General features: G+C 36.4%; 1 protein-coding gene across 2 annotated transcripts; it reads left to right on the forward strand.

Moving 5' to 3' along the window:
- Positions 1-1,999: 1,999 nt before the first annotated feature.
- LOC107718442 (protein kinase C eta type-like) lies at positions 2,000-20,131 on the forward strand. 2 transcript variants are annotated; one of them, XM_016525511.1, is made up of 15 exons: positions 2,000-2,059; positions 2,442-2,820; positions 5,391-5,454; positions 5,908-6,064; positions 6,178-6,212; positions 6,310-6,389; positions 6,478-6,607; positions 6,697-6,827; positions 6,961-7,107; positions 8,777-8,950; positions 10,791-10,945; positions 15,497-15,635; positions 15,739-15,927; positions 17,413-17,559; positions 19,411-20,131. In XM_016525511.1, the coding sequence occupies exons 2-15, from the start codon at positions 2,479-2,481 to the stop codon at positions 19,555-19,557; spliced, it is 2,037 nt and encodes a 678-aa protein (XP_016380997.1). In that variant the 5' UTR covers positions 2,000-2,059; positions 2,442-2,478; the 3' UTR covers positions 19,558-20,131. The 2 variants fall into 2 exon arrangements, with proteins under 2 accessions (XP_016380997.1, XP_016380996.1); XM_016525510.1 differs by lacking the exon at positions 2,000-2,059 and having other exon boundaries at positions 2,303-2,820.
- The last annotated feature ends 230 nt before the right edge of the window (positions 20,132-20,361 follow it).

Consider the following 20,361-nt stretch of genomic DNA (forward strand, 5'->3'; position numbering starts at 1 on the left):
GGAGAATCCATACTACAGTTACAGTTTTATATAGGCAAATTGGGTGGCAGCTTGCAGGTGGACACTGGAAAATTCATCTCGTAACTAATAGTATAGACAGATATTTGGTTCCAAACACCATATGGCACAGTTAAAGACAAAAAACATGCATGAGCCATCTGAACAATCTGCTCTCATGCCACTTAAGAAACATATAGTTGATTCCTCAGACCAATATGCCCGGATATGTATATGAAGGTGTTTGAGAGAGGCTTTGTAAATCTGCAGTGTCTATTTTTATTCCTGTGGTTATGGTGCACGTGTTCCCTGAGGTTCTTTATGGAGCATGATGAATGAGGTGCTATTCACAGTTTGAGGCCTGACTCGTTCGCTTGCCAATATAGAAACTTAGTAGCCCACTTGCTGACATTCACATTGCAGGGCTGTGATGGCAAAGCAGGTGTTGTGTTTTCATATTTTTTTTTTTTTATGTTTGTTTGTTAGTTTAATGTCACATACCTTTCACACTGTCTGGCTCCAATGCATCAGCAGGTATTTTTCTGTGGTGTCTCTGAAAAAAAAAAAAATGAGTTAATGGTAAAAGCTTAATGGTAATGGTAATAGCTTTTTTAAAAAAAAAATTCTATTTTGTTTCTTTTTCTTGTTCGTTTGAATGTTCTTAAATTATCTTGAATAGACTCTTATTCATTTTAATATTCCTAAGTGATTTATTTTTATTTTTTCCACTCACTCTCTATAATTCCTGTGTAAAGCACTTTGAATTTCCATTGTGTAAATGAAAAAAAACCCATATTCTTATTGAGCATAATTATATGATTAGATATGACAATTTTAGGTTCCTAGCACATTTTGTTAAACTAAGGGCACTTCTTGAGCTGCAGTGACATCTAGTGCACTTTGAGTAATAGACTATGTATCTATAAATGCACCATCCACTGTTTGAAGCAGACATCAGCTATTGTTTCAGTAACCACAAGAGAAGTAATTTCACAAAGTGCCTCCCAAGGTGGGGACGGTTGGATGAAGAGGTGGGGAAGTGGCATAATAGGGGCACTTTAAGATGTAGTCTGACCAACTAGCAATTAGCCAAGGGGTCTTATTTTTTTAAATTCAGCTTAGACTAAGCTACATTTTTATGTAACCAAATTCAAAAAGACCAGTATTAAAGAAAAAAATTTGATGATTCACTTGTAAGACTAGTCTAGACCTTTTATGCAACTGGCCCCTGCTAAGAGTTTATGTTTGATGCCACAATGCAGCGTTACGCAACACTGTCCTCTTCTGGACAACTGTGCATAGCACTACCAGTTTTGTGTTTCGTTGATGCTGAAATAAAATATAAATATTCAATGAAAAACTTCAACTTTAAAAACTGAAATGTTGCCTTGGCAACTAACTGAAATAAATAAGTGGAAGTTGAAGTACTAAAATAAATAAATAGATTACTGAAATGAGCATAAATGAGCGAAATATTTATAAACAAAAACTATGACATTAAAATGACAAAAGCACATAACAAAATTACTAAAATATAAACAAAAATTAAAATGAAAGCTAAAAAATAAAAGCTAATTCAAAAAATTATTAAAAAGTGGTCACACAAATTGAAAACACTTATATTTAGCAGTTCAAAATAATAGTGCCATTCCTCCACATCACCCCAATTTCAATCAGTTTTTGAATCATTGTCGTTTCTCGTGCATCATTGATCGCAAATCAAATTATATGATGTGTAAAATGTTACTTGCTTCAAACTATATTAGCTATAATAATATATTAGTTAATAATGTATTAGATAATATAATAGTTATAGGTTACTTCATATTCAGATATTAGATTCAGTTGCTGACATTCACATTGCAGGGCTGGAGGCAAAGCAGGTGCTATGTTTTAGTATTTTCTTCATGCTATGAAGCCTCATATTAGTTTTTGATTTGACAGCATTTAACTAGTAGTTGTGTAGGCCAGTATCTGGAAAACCTGCTGTAGTCTAGCCCTGATAGTGATTCATTCCAAATGAATGGATTCCCGTCTGTTGGTAAGGGAAGTACAGATTCAGGTATGTCTAATCATCGGCTTGGTTTTGTTATGCTAGCATTGTCTGCATAGTTTCTATATGCTAGATGACGGCACAAACACGGAATGAGGCATGTACTCATGAAAGCCTGACGCTGTATTTCACACAGCTCAACAGAGAGATAGAGAGAGACAAAGAGAGAGAGAGAGAGAGGTGTACGATTTCCTGCCAAGGACGATAGCTCAGCTCTCAGCTGTGGTTTGCTGTTTTAGTTTTTATACTAAATGGATTATGTCACGCAAAGGCTTTCTTCATATTTCTACATTTCTTTGAACATATTGTTTTGTTCTTTATTATGAGTTCGTGTTAACTGAAAAAAAACTTTTACTATATGACTGTTTTGTTTTGATTTATTGCATAGTAGGTTTGTTGCATCGAATATTAAATATTGGAGCCACGTTATGAAATTCAACGGGTATATGAGGCTGCGTATCGGGGAGGCGGTGGATTTAAAACCAACAACTTTTTCAACTCGTCACACCTTTCATAAGAAAATCGTCCTGGATCCTTATATCGTTGTTAAAGTTGATAATGTGAAAGTTGCACGGACCACCACAAAATCGAAGACCAACAAACCGACCTTCAACGATGAATTCTGCCCATACATCTCAAATGGCAAGGAGCTGGAACTGGCTGTTTTCCATAACACTCCTATAGGATACGACGATTTTGTCGCCAATTACAGAATCCAGCTTGATGAATTGATAACGTCGTCAAACACAAGACAAACGTTTGAAGGATGGGTGAGTTTCTACTGTGTATAACAGGAATTGTGCCATAATACACACAGGACCGGTTGCATTGACTGCTTAGACTAGTAAAATGTCTTCTATTTTTTTGTTCTTCAGGATTGATCATAACTTTTTTAATTCACATGCAAAAAAATGTAGATTAGTCTAATTTGAATCTGAAAAGTGAGATTGATTATCCCTTAGCTAACTGTTAGTTGGTCAAACTATAGTTTGTAAGAGACAGCCTTAAAGGGATTGTTCACCCATAAATGACAATTCTGCTAAACAGTTGATGGTAGCCATTGACTTCCATAGTATGGGAAAAAAATACTATGGCAGTCGGCGGCTACCGTAAACTGTCAGGTTACCAACATTCTTCAAAATATCTTCTTTTGTGTTCAACAGAAGAATGAAACTCATACATGATTGGGACAACTTGAGGTTGAGTAAATGATGACAGTATTTTCATTTTTTGGGCAAACTATCCCTTTAACATAGTGGCTATGTTTATGCAGCTGTCCCATATAGAGGGGTTTTACAATAATTATAGTTATCATGACTCTCGCGAGGTTATCTGACGTTTTTAACTTATTGAAATGTTGTGAAACTTTTTTTGTTACTTGAGTGTGAATATAAATAAAAATGTGAAAATAAAATAAATAATTAAAAAATAATAACAAAAAAGAAGAAGAATCGGCCTATGTTCTTGGAAACCCCCCAACCACCCCCAATTTCGCACCCTTTACTTTTGATATAAATACTTTAATGTATATTTACATACAAAATGCAATGAAATACAAACTAAGAAATATGTGAAAACCATTGGCCTCTTTTTTTGCAGTTTTAATCTTTCCTGTCTACAGGCCTATCAGTGTTCTTGTAAAAGGGTCCTGTTGCTTTCATTTGTGCAATAACTAGGTCGTGCTCAAAACCACATGTTGCACCCCACCATGCATCACGGAAACTTTCAGGGCGTTGCATTATCTTGCATCTATACGGTAACTGGGGATGTGTGGTTTGATGTAGGCCTACTTGTGTTCTGCTTTTGCTTTAGTCCAAGCGCTAAAATCTGGTCAAATCAGTCCTTGTGAAATTCTTGAAAAAGAAATTCTCTAAAGTCTTGAAATCTGATGGTGAGGGTGTTTAAGGTTATTATGTTTCATGCTAAAACATGTAATTATACATTAAAAATTTTCAAGGTTACAGGTATTTGACACTGAACATAACAGCATTATTTTTAGTATTTGCTTTAGGCCTCATTTGGATAGTAGAGTTTTAGAATATTCCTCATGGTCACAGTTTCCCGCCCTAACAATCACAACATTATAGCTTACAGAAAATGCTCTGGTTATTTTGCAAATGTGGTTCTCACTCTGTTTGTGGGGGATGTGTTTGCAAACTCGCGTACCACCAATGCAGACATGCTGCTCAACCAAACTAGCTGGATTCCTCTCTCTGCCCCTTAGAACCTCTCCTGTGTTTTACCTCTTAAGTTCCCCACATGTACAACTTGCAGTGGTGATCAGCAGAACTTAAATGGACATTTTGTAATGATATCCACTTGGTTGTGTGGTCTGAAGTGTAATTTTAAAGCCAGCTGCCAAACATATCTGACATACAAACATACAAGACTTCACAGCTGAGAGTTACTCAAGGAAATACTAGTTATCTTTGCATCTCTCACGTGCGTTTTTTTTTTTTTTTTTACCCATTTATTGTGTTTTATATAATAATAATAATAATAAAAAAAAGTGTCCTATCAGATGCTTGGTTGGTCTTTTTATATTTTCTGCTGTTTAAATACTATTCAAGTGGTTGGTTCAATACTTACAATACAAAACCTTCCAGTCCCTTAAGCGCTTGTTGTGTTTGGTGGTGCGTGCTGTGGACTTGACTCCCTGAACCAGCTTGTCCTGCTTTCCTGGTCTTGCCTCCTGTTACAGGAATTCCTCCCACATGGCAGGGCAAGCTAAATGATAATAAGTGAGAGAATGACTTAGATGGCAAGATAGAATGACTGTGACTGTAATAGAAGGTCAGTGTGACTAGCTAGAGATACAACTTTGATAATATACTGCAGTTTAATTGTTGTATTATACAGTGTTGTAATTTATTATGCAATAAATCAAACAAGCTTTCACTTAGTAATAAGAGCTCACAGCATTTTTCTTTCATGCTAAGTGGTAACCACATCACACAGTAGCCACGTCCTTCACTCTAAAAGCATTTCCATTTACCTAAATGTGTCACCTTTAACATCAGGGTCAGCTTAGTGAACAAATCTGGGGCTTTTTAAAAATGATTTTTAAATATTTAAGTGTGCAGGCTAACACAATATTTTTACAGCTGATATAATCACATTGTGAACTAAATAAAAGTATTTTAAAATGTTTAGGATTTTAAAAATAATTTTGTTTAGTTTGTTTTTGCAGGAGATAAAGTATGTTCTCCATATATCATGCCTGCAAAATATTGGACACAAATGTTAGGAAGCTTTTGTTAAAAATGATATTTTATCAGCACTTACAGTAGTATTTAGTGAGCTTTTAAAGTCTTATCTCACTGAGTATCTCCTCTTCCAGGTGAATCTGGAACCAGAAGGAAGTGTCTATATCACCATCTCTCTCACCGGCTCCTTTACAGATGGTTAGCTGTTTTCCATAACTAGATATTTTATTTTTTATTTTTAATTATGACTTTTTATTTTAATTATTATTTTATAAAAATCAATTATGTTATGTGTACTTAGTTATTTAATTTTAATATAATTATGCTGATTGTGTGTTTGTGAAGATTTACTCATTATTAGTTAGAACATTTACAGTAGACAGTTAAGCTATAAATGAAACCTGGTGTGCCATGATAGAATAGAATGATGATAGAAATGTTTTGTTCACAATTTTTGGTCTCTTAAATAAAGATTTTGTTGTATTTTTGTCTTTCAACATAATATACAAGCTCTCTTTTAAGTTTTATTCTGTTTTTAAAAATTGTAAGGATCATAACAACTAAACTAGTACTTACCCACAACACTTTAACTTTATGCTTAATTTTGTCAGCAATTTAATTGTGCTTACTGAGTGTTGCCATCAAATTCAGATGAAGCTGTGAATGGACTGAGACCCCATAAAATGTTTACAAGAGAAAGGCAAAAAGCTTTGAAGAAAAGAAAGGTCCACCAAGTCTGTGGACATAAGTTTATGGCAACCTTCCTTCCCCAGCCTACTTTTTGCTGCCATTGCAAAAACTTCATCTGGTGAGACTTGCACAGAAATAATGCACACCTTCATGCACATAAAACAATCAACAAATCAGACCCACTTAATACATGTTATGCCAAGTGGTTATAAATATATCATCATTCCCCAGGGGTGTTTTTGGAAAGCAAGGTTATCAGTGTCAAGGTGAGTATGTTTACTATTAGTATAATTTTCCCATATGCTTTAACATACTGCATGCACAAGGATTAATAACATTCACTTTTATGCCTCATTATTCTAGTGTGTGCATGTGTGGTTCATAAGAGGTGTCATGATTTGGTTGTCACTGAGTGTACACGTATGAAGAAAGATTCAAATGAGGTAAGAGTGTGCGTATGTAAATGCATATGTGATGACAAAATTGTGTCTTGTGGATCAATTTCCCACATACATATTATTTTGTGTACAGGGCCAAAGACAGGGCTTTGGCATCAACCTACCCCACCAGTTTAGAGAGCACAACTACAAAGTTCCCACATACTGTAACCACTGCGGATCTTTGCTTTATGGCCTGATAAAACAGGGTCTCCAATGCAAGAGTAAGCACATATTTACTCGACTTGAAATACATTGAAATACATTAGATGCAAGATTGCTGTTGTCATCTGTGTGGCATGGATTTATCCAGGTTGCAAGATGAACATTCACAAACGCTGTGAAGAGAATGTTGCACTTAACTGTGGGGTGAACAGTGCTGAGTTGGCCAGCAAATTGTCAGAGATTGGAATGCTCAACACGCTTTCCAAACGAAAGTCTCAGGTAATGTCATAAGAACTGTCTCAAAACCCTCTTTTATCAGGGAATATTTGGTTTTGTTAAATGCAATGCACATTTATTTTGTGAGATATTTCTCCACATTTGCGTTTGGTTAAATATTGGTGTATTTTTTCAGAGTTTCCTGCACATGACAGGAATAAGAGGTCAGAACTCCATTAAAAGCGTACAGACAACGTTTGAGGAGCCAGTGGAAGAGACTGTTAAAGTTGTTCTGGAAGACTTCAGTTTTTTGCAGGTGTTGGGAAAAGGCAGCTTTGGCAAGGTGAGAGACACAACACACACACACACACACACACACAACTCTCATGCATTCAGTGTGAGGCTCACACAATTGCCACTCTTCTCACACTCTTATGCCACAACCATTATCTCATGCAGTGAAAAGCACCCTCAAACGAAAGCAAAAAGTGATAATGGGATATTAGCAGATTTTGCAACCTCTCCAGTGCATTTTTGTGTTTGAGCTCTGGACAGCATCAAAAGTTTCTATTTACAACGTGTTTTTGTAGCGTTGAGCAATGCAGCCAATCACAGATATATCTGTTGATTTTTTTGAACACCTCTGATTGGCCATTGTGTTCAAGCTATTCAAAATTCACTCATCGCTCAAAATTCTGGATTTTTTTAAGACTCCAGAGTTCTGCATGCTCGCGAGTCCTCTCATTGTAACAAAGTTTATACACAATGTAAATAAGAGACTCATTGTGCAGTGTGGAGAGCTTAATTGATTATAACAGAATGTTGTGAGATCGGGATGAACTGAAGTGAGTGACAGCTTTTTAGTGATTATAAAGAAAGCGCTCTTTGCGCACTTTAGGCTACACATAATCCAATCCGAATTTGAATAAAAGTTTTGTTTTTTGAGCTGCTAAGAGGACCAATGGCCTCTTCGGGAGTGACATCTAAATCCCTCATCCCTCTTATAAATGCAAGATTTCACTTTCAAAATCGCAATAATTAACAACATAGTGATAACCATAGCAAAGGACAGGAGAAAAATAGATGAGCATTCAAAATAGATTAACATTAAGCAAAGTAGGCCCTAAATGCAGACCAGATTAATAAAAAAAAAAGTGTTAAAGGGGTCCTATTATGCTTTTTCACTTTTTCAACTTTAGTTAGTCTGTAATGTTGCTGTTTGAGCATAAAAAAGATCTGCAAAGTTATAAAGTTCAAAGTCAACTTCAAAAGGAGATATTTTATTTAACAGAAATCACTTTTCTAGCATAATAGGACCCCTTTAATTATAAAAAATTTTTTTTGAAATGCATTTGCAATTATTTGGAAATGCAATGACTTGTAAATCTTGCAATTTGCTCACTGTACATTACTATTCTTGTTTTGGTGAAAAGTTATTTGTTTTGAAGCATTGCAAGTTATTTTACATAATTTTATGATAAAAGCACAGTACCAGTCGTCATGAGGTTATTTACCAGGTATGTCTAGCTGTCAGACAAAACTCTGCTGACAGATTTTTTTTTTTTAAACAAAACAACCCCAACCAAACCCACCACCCCACCCCTCCCTCTGTTCTAACTCCAAGTTGAACTCAAAAGTTGGCAGCCCTGCAAACTGGTATCACTTATGCAGCTATACCTCATTACATTTACTGCATTTGATCATTATCAAGTCTCACTATGTCTTAAAAATGTCAATTCCAATAGCAGCTCAGCCGTACACTCTTAAAAAGAAATGTTCTTTATTGGCATCTATGGTGAAGAACCATGGAACCTTTTCATTACACAAAAGGCTCTTTAGTGGAAAAGGTTCTTCAGATTTTTTAAATGTTCTTCACACTAAGAAGAAAATACTTCTGTGGCATCGCTGCAACCCCCCCCTTTTGAAATCTGTATTTTTAAAAGTGTACTTGTAAACCAGACATGCACTTTCAACCCACAGAAGTCTATAATTGTACATGTATGTGTATGTAGGTGATGTTGGCTCGTCTAAAAAGTGACCACAGGGTGTTTGCTGTAAAAATGCTGAAAAAGGATGTCATACTGCAAGAAGATGACGTGGAAGCAACCATGATTGAGAAGAGAGTGCTGACTCTGGCCCACCAGCATCCATTTCTTACACAGCTCTACTACTGCTTTCAGACTGCGGTAAGAGTCCACAAATAGTTTCAAGGTGCTAAATAGCATTTCATATGATGTATAGAGGTAAATAATTACAATATGTAGGAATTTTCTGTATTTATTAGTTTTTTCAGGTGTTTTACCCAAATTTTGAATTACACATTGCATTGCATTGTGTTGTGTTGTAGGGTTAAATGTAACTTAACTGATAATGTCCTTGCAAAAAATTGCACCCGATTGTTTTCTACAGATTTACTTTTTTTTCTTACAGTGCACTTTGAATTCAGTGTGATTCATTAAACAGCCTTCGGCTGAAACAGCCAGAGCAAATGCTGATCATAGTAATCCGGTTAGGGGGGAATTTAATGCAGTTTACGTGTTATCGGGTAGATAATCTGTAATGTGAGCCCAGAAGAAATCACGCTAGACGTAGCAGTAGAGACTGATTTCTGTGACCCTGATTTCCATATTGACTGACAAACCGGGAAAAAAAGTTTTGTTGAATGTAGACACTTCATTTCCCTCACTCAACCAGGAAACACAATGCAATTTGACAAAAACCCCTTGACATCATGTCAACAAAATGTTTAAATTCCCGAAATGCCTTGGATTTTATCTTCAGTCTGCTGAAACAGATTGCATTTTTCATAAGAATGTTACAAATCTGACAGCTAAATAGCAGTAGGTTCAGTTACAAAAATGTTACAGAAAATTAGATGCTACTTATTCAATAATATAAAGTATAATAATAGTAATAGTATGTTTTAATAAGATTACTGCTCTTTCTGGGAGCGTAATTTAAAATAGCCACCTAGAATCCGATCTTTTAAAAATCATCTAAATGAGTGATGACTATTGTAATACCAAATGTAAACAGTAGATGGAGCCGCTTGTTTAGAATAACATGTGTAGAACACACTCACTTTCTGCTGAGAAGTATGGTCTCCAGACAGAGCGACTCAGTGAAAGTGTGGGAGGATTGTTAAAGGGAAGTGATGCAAGATTTCTGTCGACTTACACACTTTACATCTCCTGACCACAAACACTACAACACTAACCATGTTCACATTGTAATACCTATGTCATTATACACATTTGTGTCCTCAATAACCATATTATTCACTTGTACACACACACACACAGGGAAATTAATGCTTTTATGCAGCAATGACATATTAAATTGATTAAAAGTGATAGTAAAGACATATATAAAAATTCTGTTTCAAATAAATGTTGTTGTTTTTTTTTCTATTAAAAATAATTCAGGGTTTCAAAATTGCTAATAAAAAAACGTTTTTTTGAGAACCAAATCAGCATATTTGAATGAATTTTGAAAGATTATGCGAGACTGGAGTAATGGCTGCTGAAAATTCAGTTATGCCAACACACAAAGATATTACATCTTTAAATATATTATAAAAATAGTAAAAAACTTAAAATTGTAATAATATTTTACAATATAACATTTTTACTGCATTTTTTACTGTATCAAACAAATGGAGCTTCAGTGAGCACACAAAAACAAAATCCTTTTTTTTTCAAAAACATAAAATCTCACAGACCCCAAACTTTTGAAAGGTAGTGTATTTTAAATAAAAAATATATAATATAATTTAATAGATTCATATGAAAAAAAAAATTTATATATAAATATATATAAATTTATTTATAGTCATTTGTATATACATTAATAGCATCCCTGTGTTTTAGTAAACAAGTTCAGATGCTGTACTTGTTACAGGTTTAATAATGTTGGAAGAAGTAAAAGAATATATTGCCTCATATTTGACTCCTTTATACTTTTATAACATGTTTTTACATGTTATTTTTCCATGTGTATGCTTAACCTGTGCTATTCATTTCTCAGGAGCGGTTATTCTTTGTCATGGAGTTTGTGAATGGTGGGGACCTCATGTTCCACATCCAGAAGTGCAGGCGTTTTGATGAGCCACGAGCACGGTTTTATGCCGCAGAGATCATTTCGGCCCTCATGTTCCTTCACTCCAAAGGCATCATTTACAGGTGAGGAATACTATGGACCATTTTAACATCACACATCTCCTGTCATTAAATTATTTTTGAGCTAGCTGTGGAAGTAGCTTATCTTTCCTCACAGGTATAATGTACAAAATATTTAATTCCCTTTTTAAATAGAAAGTGAATTTGAATTTCATAATGTTCGTCTGAAAAAACTCCAGATGTTCACACTCCAATGCCACTGCCCTCAGTTGTTTGCTTTGACATGCATGTGTTCAGCCTGTGAAATCTTGTCTGCGCATGTCCTGACACACTTAGTCAGAATTTACAGACAGTTTCCACCCCTGGCTTAGTCTTCCTTTTCCAGGCCGGGACATTGCACTCTTCCTGGCTGTAATCACACGACCTTTGCCTACCTGAGTAAGCTTTCTGATCACCCCTGTAATAGAGCCAAGCCCAAATATAAACACATCTGACAAACTGCTTTCTTATTTAAATGAGGCTTGTGACATTTACGAGCTTCCCTGTGGGAACTTTTCGGGAATGCCGGCGAACTCTGCTTGACCCTTTGTCGTCTTTACAATCATATGGCCCCCTATATGGCCACTCTTGCCTTTCCTTTTGATTTTATTGGGCTTTAAAGCTAATTATTTTATGGTAATTATGTAACGCTTCTGTGAAGTGAAACTTATGGGGAGAATGATAAAGAGTCCTGGGGAAGATGGCAGTATTGTAGTGTAAGAGGACTGTGGGTACATTTTGAGTGAGGACCTGAGCTGGTGTCATGGCCCTGCCCAGCATGCAATCAATCTATTTTTACATAAGCTGTTTACTCGGGGAAACAGAGAGCATGAGGGAGGAAGAGAGAGAGCGGCCTGTACACTGCTCTGATTTATCACATGACTTTGTTTGTTACAAAGTGCAGTATAGTATTATATGCACAGAGATTATTCCAAATAAATATTAAAAATGATTTTCATCATGACCATTACAACATTTCAACATGGATTTTGCATGACCACCTGTAACACAGCTCTTTTATATTCCAGCAGTCCAACGATTCATTGATTTCTGAGTCATCAGGCTGTTCATCTCCACTTTACCTTACTTACCCTCGATCCGATATTAGACGCTGCTGTAATGCCGTGTAATCTGGCTCTGCTCTAATCTGAGGACTGGACTATACCGGGTTCATTCAAAACGATCGGACAGTGCATGACGGAAACGAGGAGTCCATTAATGACTTTAGTGTTTTAGTCTCATTTCAGCAGGTTCTACCCAGAGGCTTGGAGAAACTGCAAATGCAAAGTGTTTATTGACCTCTCAAACTGCTCCACTATTGCTAAATTACATCTGGTTTCCAAAAGGGCGTCAGAAATTAAGCTCTTTGTATTATTGTTTTCATTTTTTTTAATTAAAGGATTAGTTCACACAAAAATGAAAATGTATTAAAAATGTACTCACCCTCAGGCCATCCAAGATGTAGATGAGTTTGTTTCTTCATCACAACAGATTTGGAGAAATGTAGCATTACATCACTTGCTCACAAGTGGATCCTTTGCAGTGAATGGGTGCCGTCAGATTGAGAGTCCAAACAGCTGATAAAATATATATTAGTAATCCACAAGTAATCCACATGACTCCAGTCCATCAATTATCTTTTTATCTTGTGAAGTAAAAAAAGCTGTATGTTTATAATAAACAAATCCATTTCGAGAGTCCTCTATCCATATTAACATAGCATTCTCCAGTAAAAAAGTAATCTCATTTGAATCAGGAGAGAAATATGCACAGATCAAGCACTACTTCTAAATAAAAACAGTCCAAAACTTTTCTGAGCAATTATATTAGTAGATTTTTATGTGAGCGGACAACAGGTGATGAACTTTTTCACTGGAGGAAGTGTTATTATGAATTATGGGCTTGTATTTGAGCCAGAAGTTAATTGATAGACTGAAGTCATGTGGATTACTTGTGGATTATTTTGATGTTTTTTATCAGCTGTTTGGACTCTCATTCTGACGGCACCCATTCACTGTTGAGGATTCACTAAGTTTCTTCAATTCTGTTCCAATGAAAAAGGACCTGAGCTGGTGTCATGGCCCTGCCCAGCATGCAATCAATCTATTTTTACATAAGCTGTTTACTCGGGGAAACAGAGAGCATGAGGGAGGAAGAGAGAGAGCGGCCTGTACACTGCTCTGATTTATCACATGACTTTGTTTGTTACAAAGTGCAGTATAGTATTATATGCACAGAGATTATTCCAAATAAATATTAAAAATGATTTTCATCATGACCATTACAACATTTCAACATGGATTTTGCATGACCACCTGTAACACAGCTCTTTTATATTCCAGCAGTCCAACGATTCATTGATTTCTGAGTCATCAGGCTGTTCCTCTCCACTTTACCTTACTTACCCTCGATCCTATATTAGACGCTGCTGTAATGCCGTGTAATCTGGCTCTGCTCTAATCTGAGGACTGGACTATACCGGGTTCATTCAAAACGATCGGACAGTGCATGACGGAAACGAGGAGTCCATTAATGACTTTAGTGTTTTAGTCTCATTTCAGCAGGTTCTACCCAGAGGCTTGGAGAAACTGCAAATGCAAAGTGTTTATTGACCTCTCAAACTGCTCCACTATTGCTAAATTACATCTGGTTTCCAAAAGGGCGTCAGAAATTAAGCTCTTTGTATTATTGTTTTCATTTTTTTTAATTAAAGGATTAGTTCACACAAAAATGAAAATGTATTAAAAATGTACTCACCCTCAGGCCATCCAAGATGTAGATGAGTTTGTTTCTTCATCACAACAGATTTGGAGAAATGTAGCATTACATCACTTGCTCACAAGTGGATCCTTTGCAGTGAATAGGTGCCGTCAGATTGAGAGTCCAAACAGCTGATAAAATATATATTAGTAATCCACAAGTAATCCACATGACTCCAGTCCATCAATTATCTTTTTATCTTGTGAAGTAAAAAAAGCTGTATGTTTATAATAAACAAATCCATTTCGAGAGTCCTCTATCCATATTAACATAGCATTCTCCAGTAAAAAAGTAATCTCATTTGAATCAGGAGAGAAATATGCACAGATCAAGCACTACTTCTAAATAAAAACAGTCCAAAACTTTTCTGAACAATTATATTAGTAGATTTTTATGTGAGCGGACAACAGGTGATGAACTTTTTCACTGGAGGAAGTGTTATTATGAATTATGGGCTTGTATTTGAGCCAGAAGTTAATTGATAGACTGAAGTCATGTGGATTACTTGTGGATTATTTTGATGTTTTTTATCAGCTGTTTGGACTCTCATTCTGACGGCACCCATTCACTGCTGAGGATTCACTAAGTTTCTTCAAATCTGTTCCAATGAAAAAACAAATTCATCTAATTCTTAGATGGCCTGAGGGCGAGTAAATTATCAGCAAATTGAAATTTTTTGGTGAACTATGCCTTTAATTGATAAACCATTTAATTATTTATCAGAATAGTTGGTGCTTGAAGACTTTTGTTGCAACATTGCAAAATAGAGAAGAGGTTGTTTTACATAGAGAAAAAGTAGGCTATGCGGTTACGTCACTGACGGTTGGGCAGAAGACAGACTTGTCCATTTTTACAGGGCCTGAAATATTTCTGCCAGTTCTTCAGCTGCAGATTTGGGCTGTGGCTGATGGCTAGGCTGGTGAGTCTGCCACGCTGTTATTTTTGCCAGTGCCAATTCTCCGACACTGTGAGCGAGAGACTCCGCATGTCTCTGCTCTTGTTCATTAGTCATAAAGTACAGGAAGTTAAGATATCTTTTTTGATATTTTCTTGTCTTTCTCCCTCTTTTCCATTTGTGCCCATTACTTGATTCATGAAACAAGAATAACCTTTGTATAAATTGTTTGAGATGAAACAAGAAGACACAAATATTTTAAAATGTAATTTATTCCTGTGGAGGCAAAGCTGAATTTTCAGCATCATCATTACTCCAGTCTTCAGTGTCACATGATCCAGTCTAATATTCTGATTTGCTGCTTAAGAAACATGTCTTATCATTATCAATGTCAAAATTTTGTGTTTGTACAGTAAACAGGTGTGTGTGTGTGATCAGGAAGACTTGTATTTGGCTTATTAATTACTCAAATGTTATACCCATCTATGCAATACACTGGAATACTGCAATAAATTTAGTATACCATCTTACCCTATTAGTCAAAAAATTTTGTATTTATTTTTTATTATTATTGTACCCTCCTTGGGTATAATATATTTAAATAAAATATATTTAAAAACCTTTTCGAAAATAAGATTTGTACACTCTCATGTATTCAAGGTGTAAGGAAAATATGTTATTACCTTTTACTTGAAGGGTACACCCTGTGTTAATACCATTATAGTATTTTGAATTAGCTTTTTTTATATTGCCAGTTTTAATTTTATTTATAGTTTAAGTTTTAGTAATTTTGTTACGTGCTTTTGTATTTTAAAGCTTCAACTTATATTTAAATTTTATTTCAAATAGTAGATTATGTAGAATGGTACATTTTGTACAACATGGTAATAATGTCATCCTGTTTTCTTCTTCTATCAAAGGGACCTTAAACTGGACAATATTCTCCTGGACAGAGATGGCCACTGCAAACTGGCAGATTTTGGCATGTGCAAAGAGGATATACGTGATGGAAAACTCACTAGTACCTTCTGTGGGACTCCAGATTACATTGCACCTGAGGTGAGCATCACTAAAGGAAGCTTTAAAAGAAGATTGTTTGTGTGTGTGTGTGTGTGTGTGTGTTTTCTTCCTGTATAGATGGTTTATGCTGTCTCTCTCTCAGATCATCCTGGAGGAGCTGTATGGTGTATCAGTGGACTGGTGGGCTCTGGGGGTGCTGCTTTATGAGATGCTGTCGGGTCATGCTCCATTTGAAGCAGAGACTGAGGACGAGCTGTTTGAGTGCATCCTCAAAGATGAGGTCATTTATTCATCCTGGCTCAGCAATGAGGCAGAGGACATCCTTAGAGGAGTGAGTCTAGATCTTCAGTAAAAAAAATCAGACTGATTAAACACAAAGGTTGTTTACATGTGCTTTAAATGTTTAATTTCAGTCAGACTAAAACAGTCTGTCTCTATAAATGGTCTTGAAATTGCACCAGTTTGGTTTTTGAGAAGTCAGGCTAAAAGACTTAAATAATGTGATTGTAACTCAGCTTTATTCAGCATGATTACACGTTAATATGACTACAACTGGCCAATTGGCCTATGGCTGAAAGACAGAGGTATTTAATCAATCATGTGTTTAACTTCAAATATTTAATTATATATTCTACATTCTGTTTCCACAGAAATAAAATAATTTCCTCATCTCCTTGTTTATGACTACACGTCATTAACTGTGTGTGAATCTGTAAGGACCAGGACTGCTAGAATGCTAATTAAAATAAAACCAGAGCAATGAAGTCTGTAGCTTAATTACGCAAAAAAGCCTTGTAGCTCGACTTCAAATGTAAACGCACTCACAGACACCACTTGAATGAAATCCATTGTTTTGCACAACAAGTACATTTGTCTGACTTTTACTGGACAAATATCTTTACTTTTACTCTTAAGGACACAACCCCAGTGTATTGACTTACATCTCAGGCAGCTATGTTGGGAAATCTGTGACTTTCCTGGAAGTGACGTCTCATTAAACAACTCTCTTCCTCTTCTGTTATCACTCATTGCCAAAACGTTTATATCAAAACTACTCAAGGCCTTCATGCTGAAACAAGACTCTGTACTGGTCTTCAACCAGGTCTGATTCCTTTTCTCGCCAGAAAAAAACCTCAAAACTGGCTTCATTTAAGAGCTCCAAGTGAACATGGTTCTTGGCTAATGCGGCTGAGAGGCTGTTCTGAGGGTTTTGGCCAGCTGTTCCTATGTAAGCACCATTAAACATGAGGCTAATATGCTGCGGAGAGCACAGTCTGTGGTTAGACCTGCATTGTTGCTGTTTCATCCCTCAAAAGACCCAAGATGTCAGTATCACAGACCGTCCCTGTCCTCTGTGTCTCATTACATAAGCCCCATTGTGCCCCGTGAAGGGTTAAAGAGCTGTGTCATGGTAGAAGGATTAACATCATGTGACTGAGTAGAGGTCTTCTCGCATTAGTGGAGTAAAATCCCTAATAACTCTGTCTCCTTTCCAAGGGCTTAAGTCAGTGATCTGTGCAGTATTGTGGGCAGTAAACTTTCTAAACCGGTATGACAAAGACCATTGTGGAAGTGTAAAAAGACAAAGTTGTATTTTTCCAGTGATTCTTCATAAAAATATCACTTCTAGTTGACCTGTATAAGACAAAGTTGCCCCCAAAAGTATTTGGACTTTTTCGGGTTTAAATAGAGTCATGTTCGTGCATTAGAAATGCCACAACCAAGTGGCATTTATGTGAAATGCAGCACAATTGCACTTTTCAAGCGCTGTGTTCAAAAGCTAGATGATGAAGATTTCTGTTTGCTCTCTACACAGTTACTCACCAGAGACCCAGCTTGTCGGTTGGGCTGCATGGATAGAGATGGAGGAGAAGAGGCCATCACTGCACACCAGTTCTTCACAGGACTGGACTGGGAGAAGCTGAACAGACGAGAGATCACACCACCTTTCACACCTCGAATAGTAAGCCTACATCATCACTTCTGTTTTAAGCTGCGTGTATTGCCAATAGACACTGACAGATATATATTATATATCTATATACAGTGGTGTGAAAAAGTGTTGGCCCCCTTCCTGATTTCTTATTTTTTTGCATGTTTGTCACACTTTAATGTTTCAGATCATCAAACAAATTTAAATATTAGTCAAAGATAACACAAGTAAACACAACATGCAGTTTTTATTATTAAGGGAAAACAAAACCCAAAACTACATGGCCCTGTGTGAAAAAAGTGTTTGCCCCCTAAACCTAATAAATGGTTGGGCCACCCTTAGCAGCAACAACTGCAATCAAGCATTTGCGATAACTTGCAATGAGTCTGTTACAGCGCTGTGGAGGAATTTTGGTCCACTCATCTATGCAGAATTGTTGTAATTCAGCCACATTGGAGAGTTTTCGAGCATGAACCGCCTTTTTAAGGTCATGCCACAGCATCTCAATAGGATTCAGGTCAGGACTTTGACTAGGCCACTCCAAAGTCTTCATTTTGTTTTTCTTCAGCCATTCAGAGGTGGACTTGCTGGTGTGTTTTGAATCATTGTCCTGCTGCAGAACCAAAGTTCGCTTCAGCTTGAGGTCACGAACAGATGGCCGGACATTCTCCTTCAGGATTTTTTGGTAAACAGCAGAATTCATGGTTCCATTTATCACAGCAAGTCTTCCAGGTCCTGAAGCAGCAAAACAGCCCCAGACCATCACACTACCACCACCATATTTTACTGTTGGTATGATGTTCTTTTTCTGAAATGCAGTGTTACTTTTACGCCAGACGTAATGGGACACACACCTTCCAAAAAGTTCAACTTTTGTCTCGTCAGTCCACAGAGTATTTTCCCAAAAGTCTTGGGGATCATCAAGATGTTTTCTGGCAAAACTGAGACGAGCCTTTATGTTCTTTTTGCTCAGCAGCGGTTTTCGTCTTGGAACTCTGCCATGCAGACCATTTTTGCCCAGTCTCTTTCTTATGGTGGAGTCATGAACACTGACCTTAACTGAGGCAAGTGAGGCCTGCAGTTCTTTGGATGTTGTTGTGGGGTCTTTTGTGACCTCTTGGATGAGTCGTCGCTGTGCTCTTGGGGTAATTTTGGCCGGCCGGCCACTCCTGGGTAGGTTCTCCACTGTTCCATGTTTTTGCTATTTGTGAATAATGGCTCTCACTGTGGTTCGCTGGAGTCCCAAAGCTTTAGAAATGGCTTTATAACCTTTTCCAGACTGATAGATCTCAATTACTTTCTTTCTCATTTGTTTCTGAATTTCTTTGGATCTCGGCATGATGTCTAGTTTTTGAGGATCTTTTGGTCTACTTCACTTTGTCAGGTAGGTCCTATTTAAGAGATTTCTTGATTGCGAACAGGTGTGGCAGTAATCAGGCCTGGGTGTGGCTAGAGAAATTGAACTCAGGTGTGATAAACCGCAGTTTTAAGAGGGGGGCAAACACTTCTTCACACAGGGCCATGTATTTTTGGATTTTGTTTTCCCTTAATAATAAAAACCTTCATTTTAAAAACTGCATGTTGTGTTCACTTGTGTTATCTTTTACTAATATTTAAATTTGTTTGATGATCTGAAACATTAAAGTGTGACAAACATGCAAAAAAATAAGAAATCAGGAAAGGGGCCAACACTTTTTCACACCACTGTATTATTGTTATTATTTCCTAGATTATCTTTTATTACCATTACTTTGAAATACTGTTGTTGAATTTCTATTCTTTATAGAGTCTTTATTTATCAGTAGACTTGACATGAAATAACCGATTCATTTGAAAAGTGTGAATATTAGTGATAAATAACATTTTTGTTTTGTTTTGTAGGATTCTATTGAGGATGTGAACAATTTTGACCCTGACTTCACTCAAGAGGAGCCCTGTCTTACACCCATTGAAGACAGTCTTTTCCCTTTCCACCAGGACGATTTTAAAGACTTCACCTACACAGCTCCAGAGCTGCGACTGCACTAACATCAGCTGTGGTTTATTTATTTTTCATACATAGATTATATGTTACTTTCCCTAAATAACTCCTTCTAGCAAACTTCTTGTGATACATTCTGTTGCCAAGTCTGTCAAGAATATGGACATGTTTCAGACTTGAAGAATAAGGCAATACTCAACAGGACCATCCCAAAGGATTATTCGTAAACTGATGCTTTTTGAAATGTTTTTATCTGCATAAATGTACAAAGTCTATCTTGCAGTGTATTACTAGCATGATAATATGCATATTCATGCAGTTGCCAAGTGCTTTGCCTTTCACCTTTATAGTAAGCATGGGAACAAATTCACAGCAAGTAACTTACGTTGAGCAGTTACAGTATACTGTAAGTCAGTGTAATGAGTTGTTAAGTTCTGTGACGTGTTAAGTAATTCTAACTAAAGTCTAAATTATGAACTTGGAAAATCCTTTTGTAACAGGCAATAAGAGACAAATTTAGTTTACCTAAAGCACGTGACAACACATATCACCTGTCCAGTTCATTGAATAATGAATCAGGGGACCTGTGTTGTGAGATAGAACATGAAACGTTCATGAGAAAAAAAAAACATCCTTTATACCTCAAAGAACAAACAGAGCTGTGGTCATGTCACATTTCTCTGTAGACATGGAAATCCTCCATGAATAATTTATTTCCCTTGATTCATTTGTTTTTTTCACGAGCTTATCCTGTATTTGAAGCAGCCTTTATACACTGATAATATAAAATATATTGGTGCTAAACCGTTAATGGGTTAAAATGCTTTTATGAGCATAAAATATTTAACGTC

The sequence above is a fragment of the Sinocyclocheilus rhinocerous genome, unplaced genomic scaffold (assembly GCF_001515625.1).
Source record: "Sinocyclocheilus rhinocerous isolate Xijiao unplaced genomic scaffold, SAMN03320098_v1.1 scaffold453, whole genome shotgun sequence".
Lineage (NCBI taxonomy): Eukaryota > Metazoa > Chordata > Actinopteri > Cypriniformes > Cyprinidae > Sinocyclocheilus > Sinocyclocheilus rhinocerous.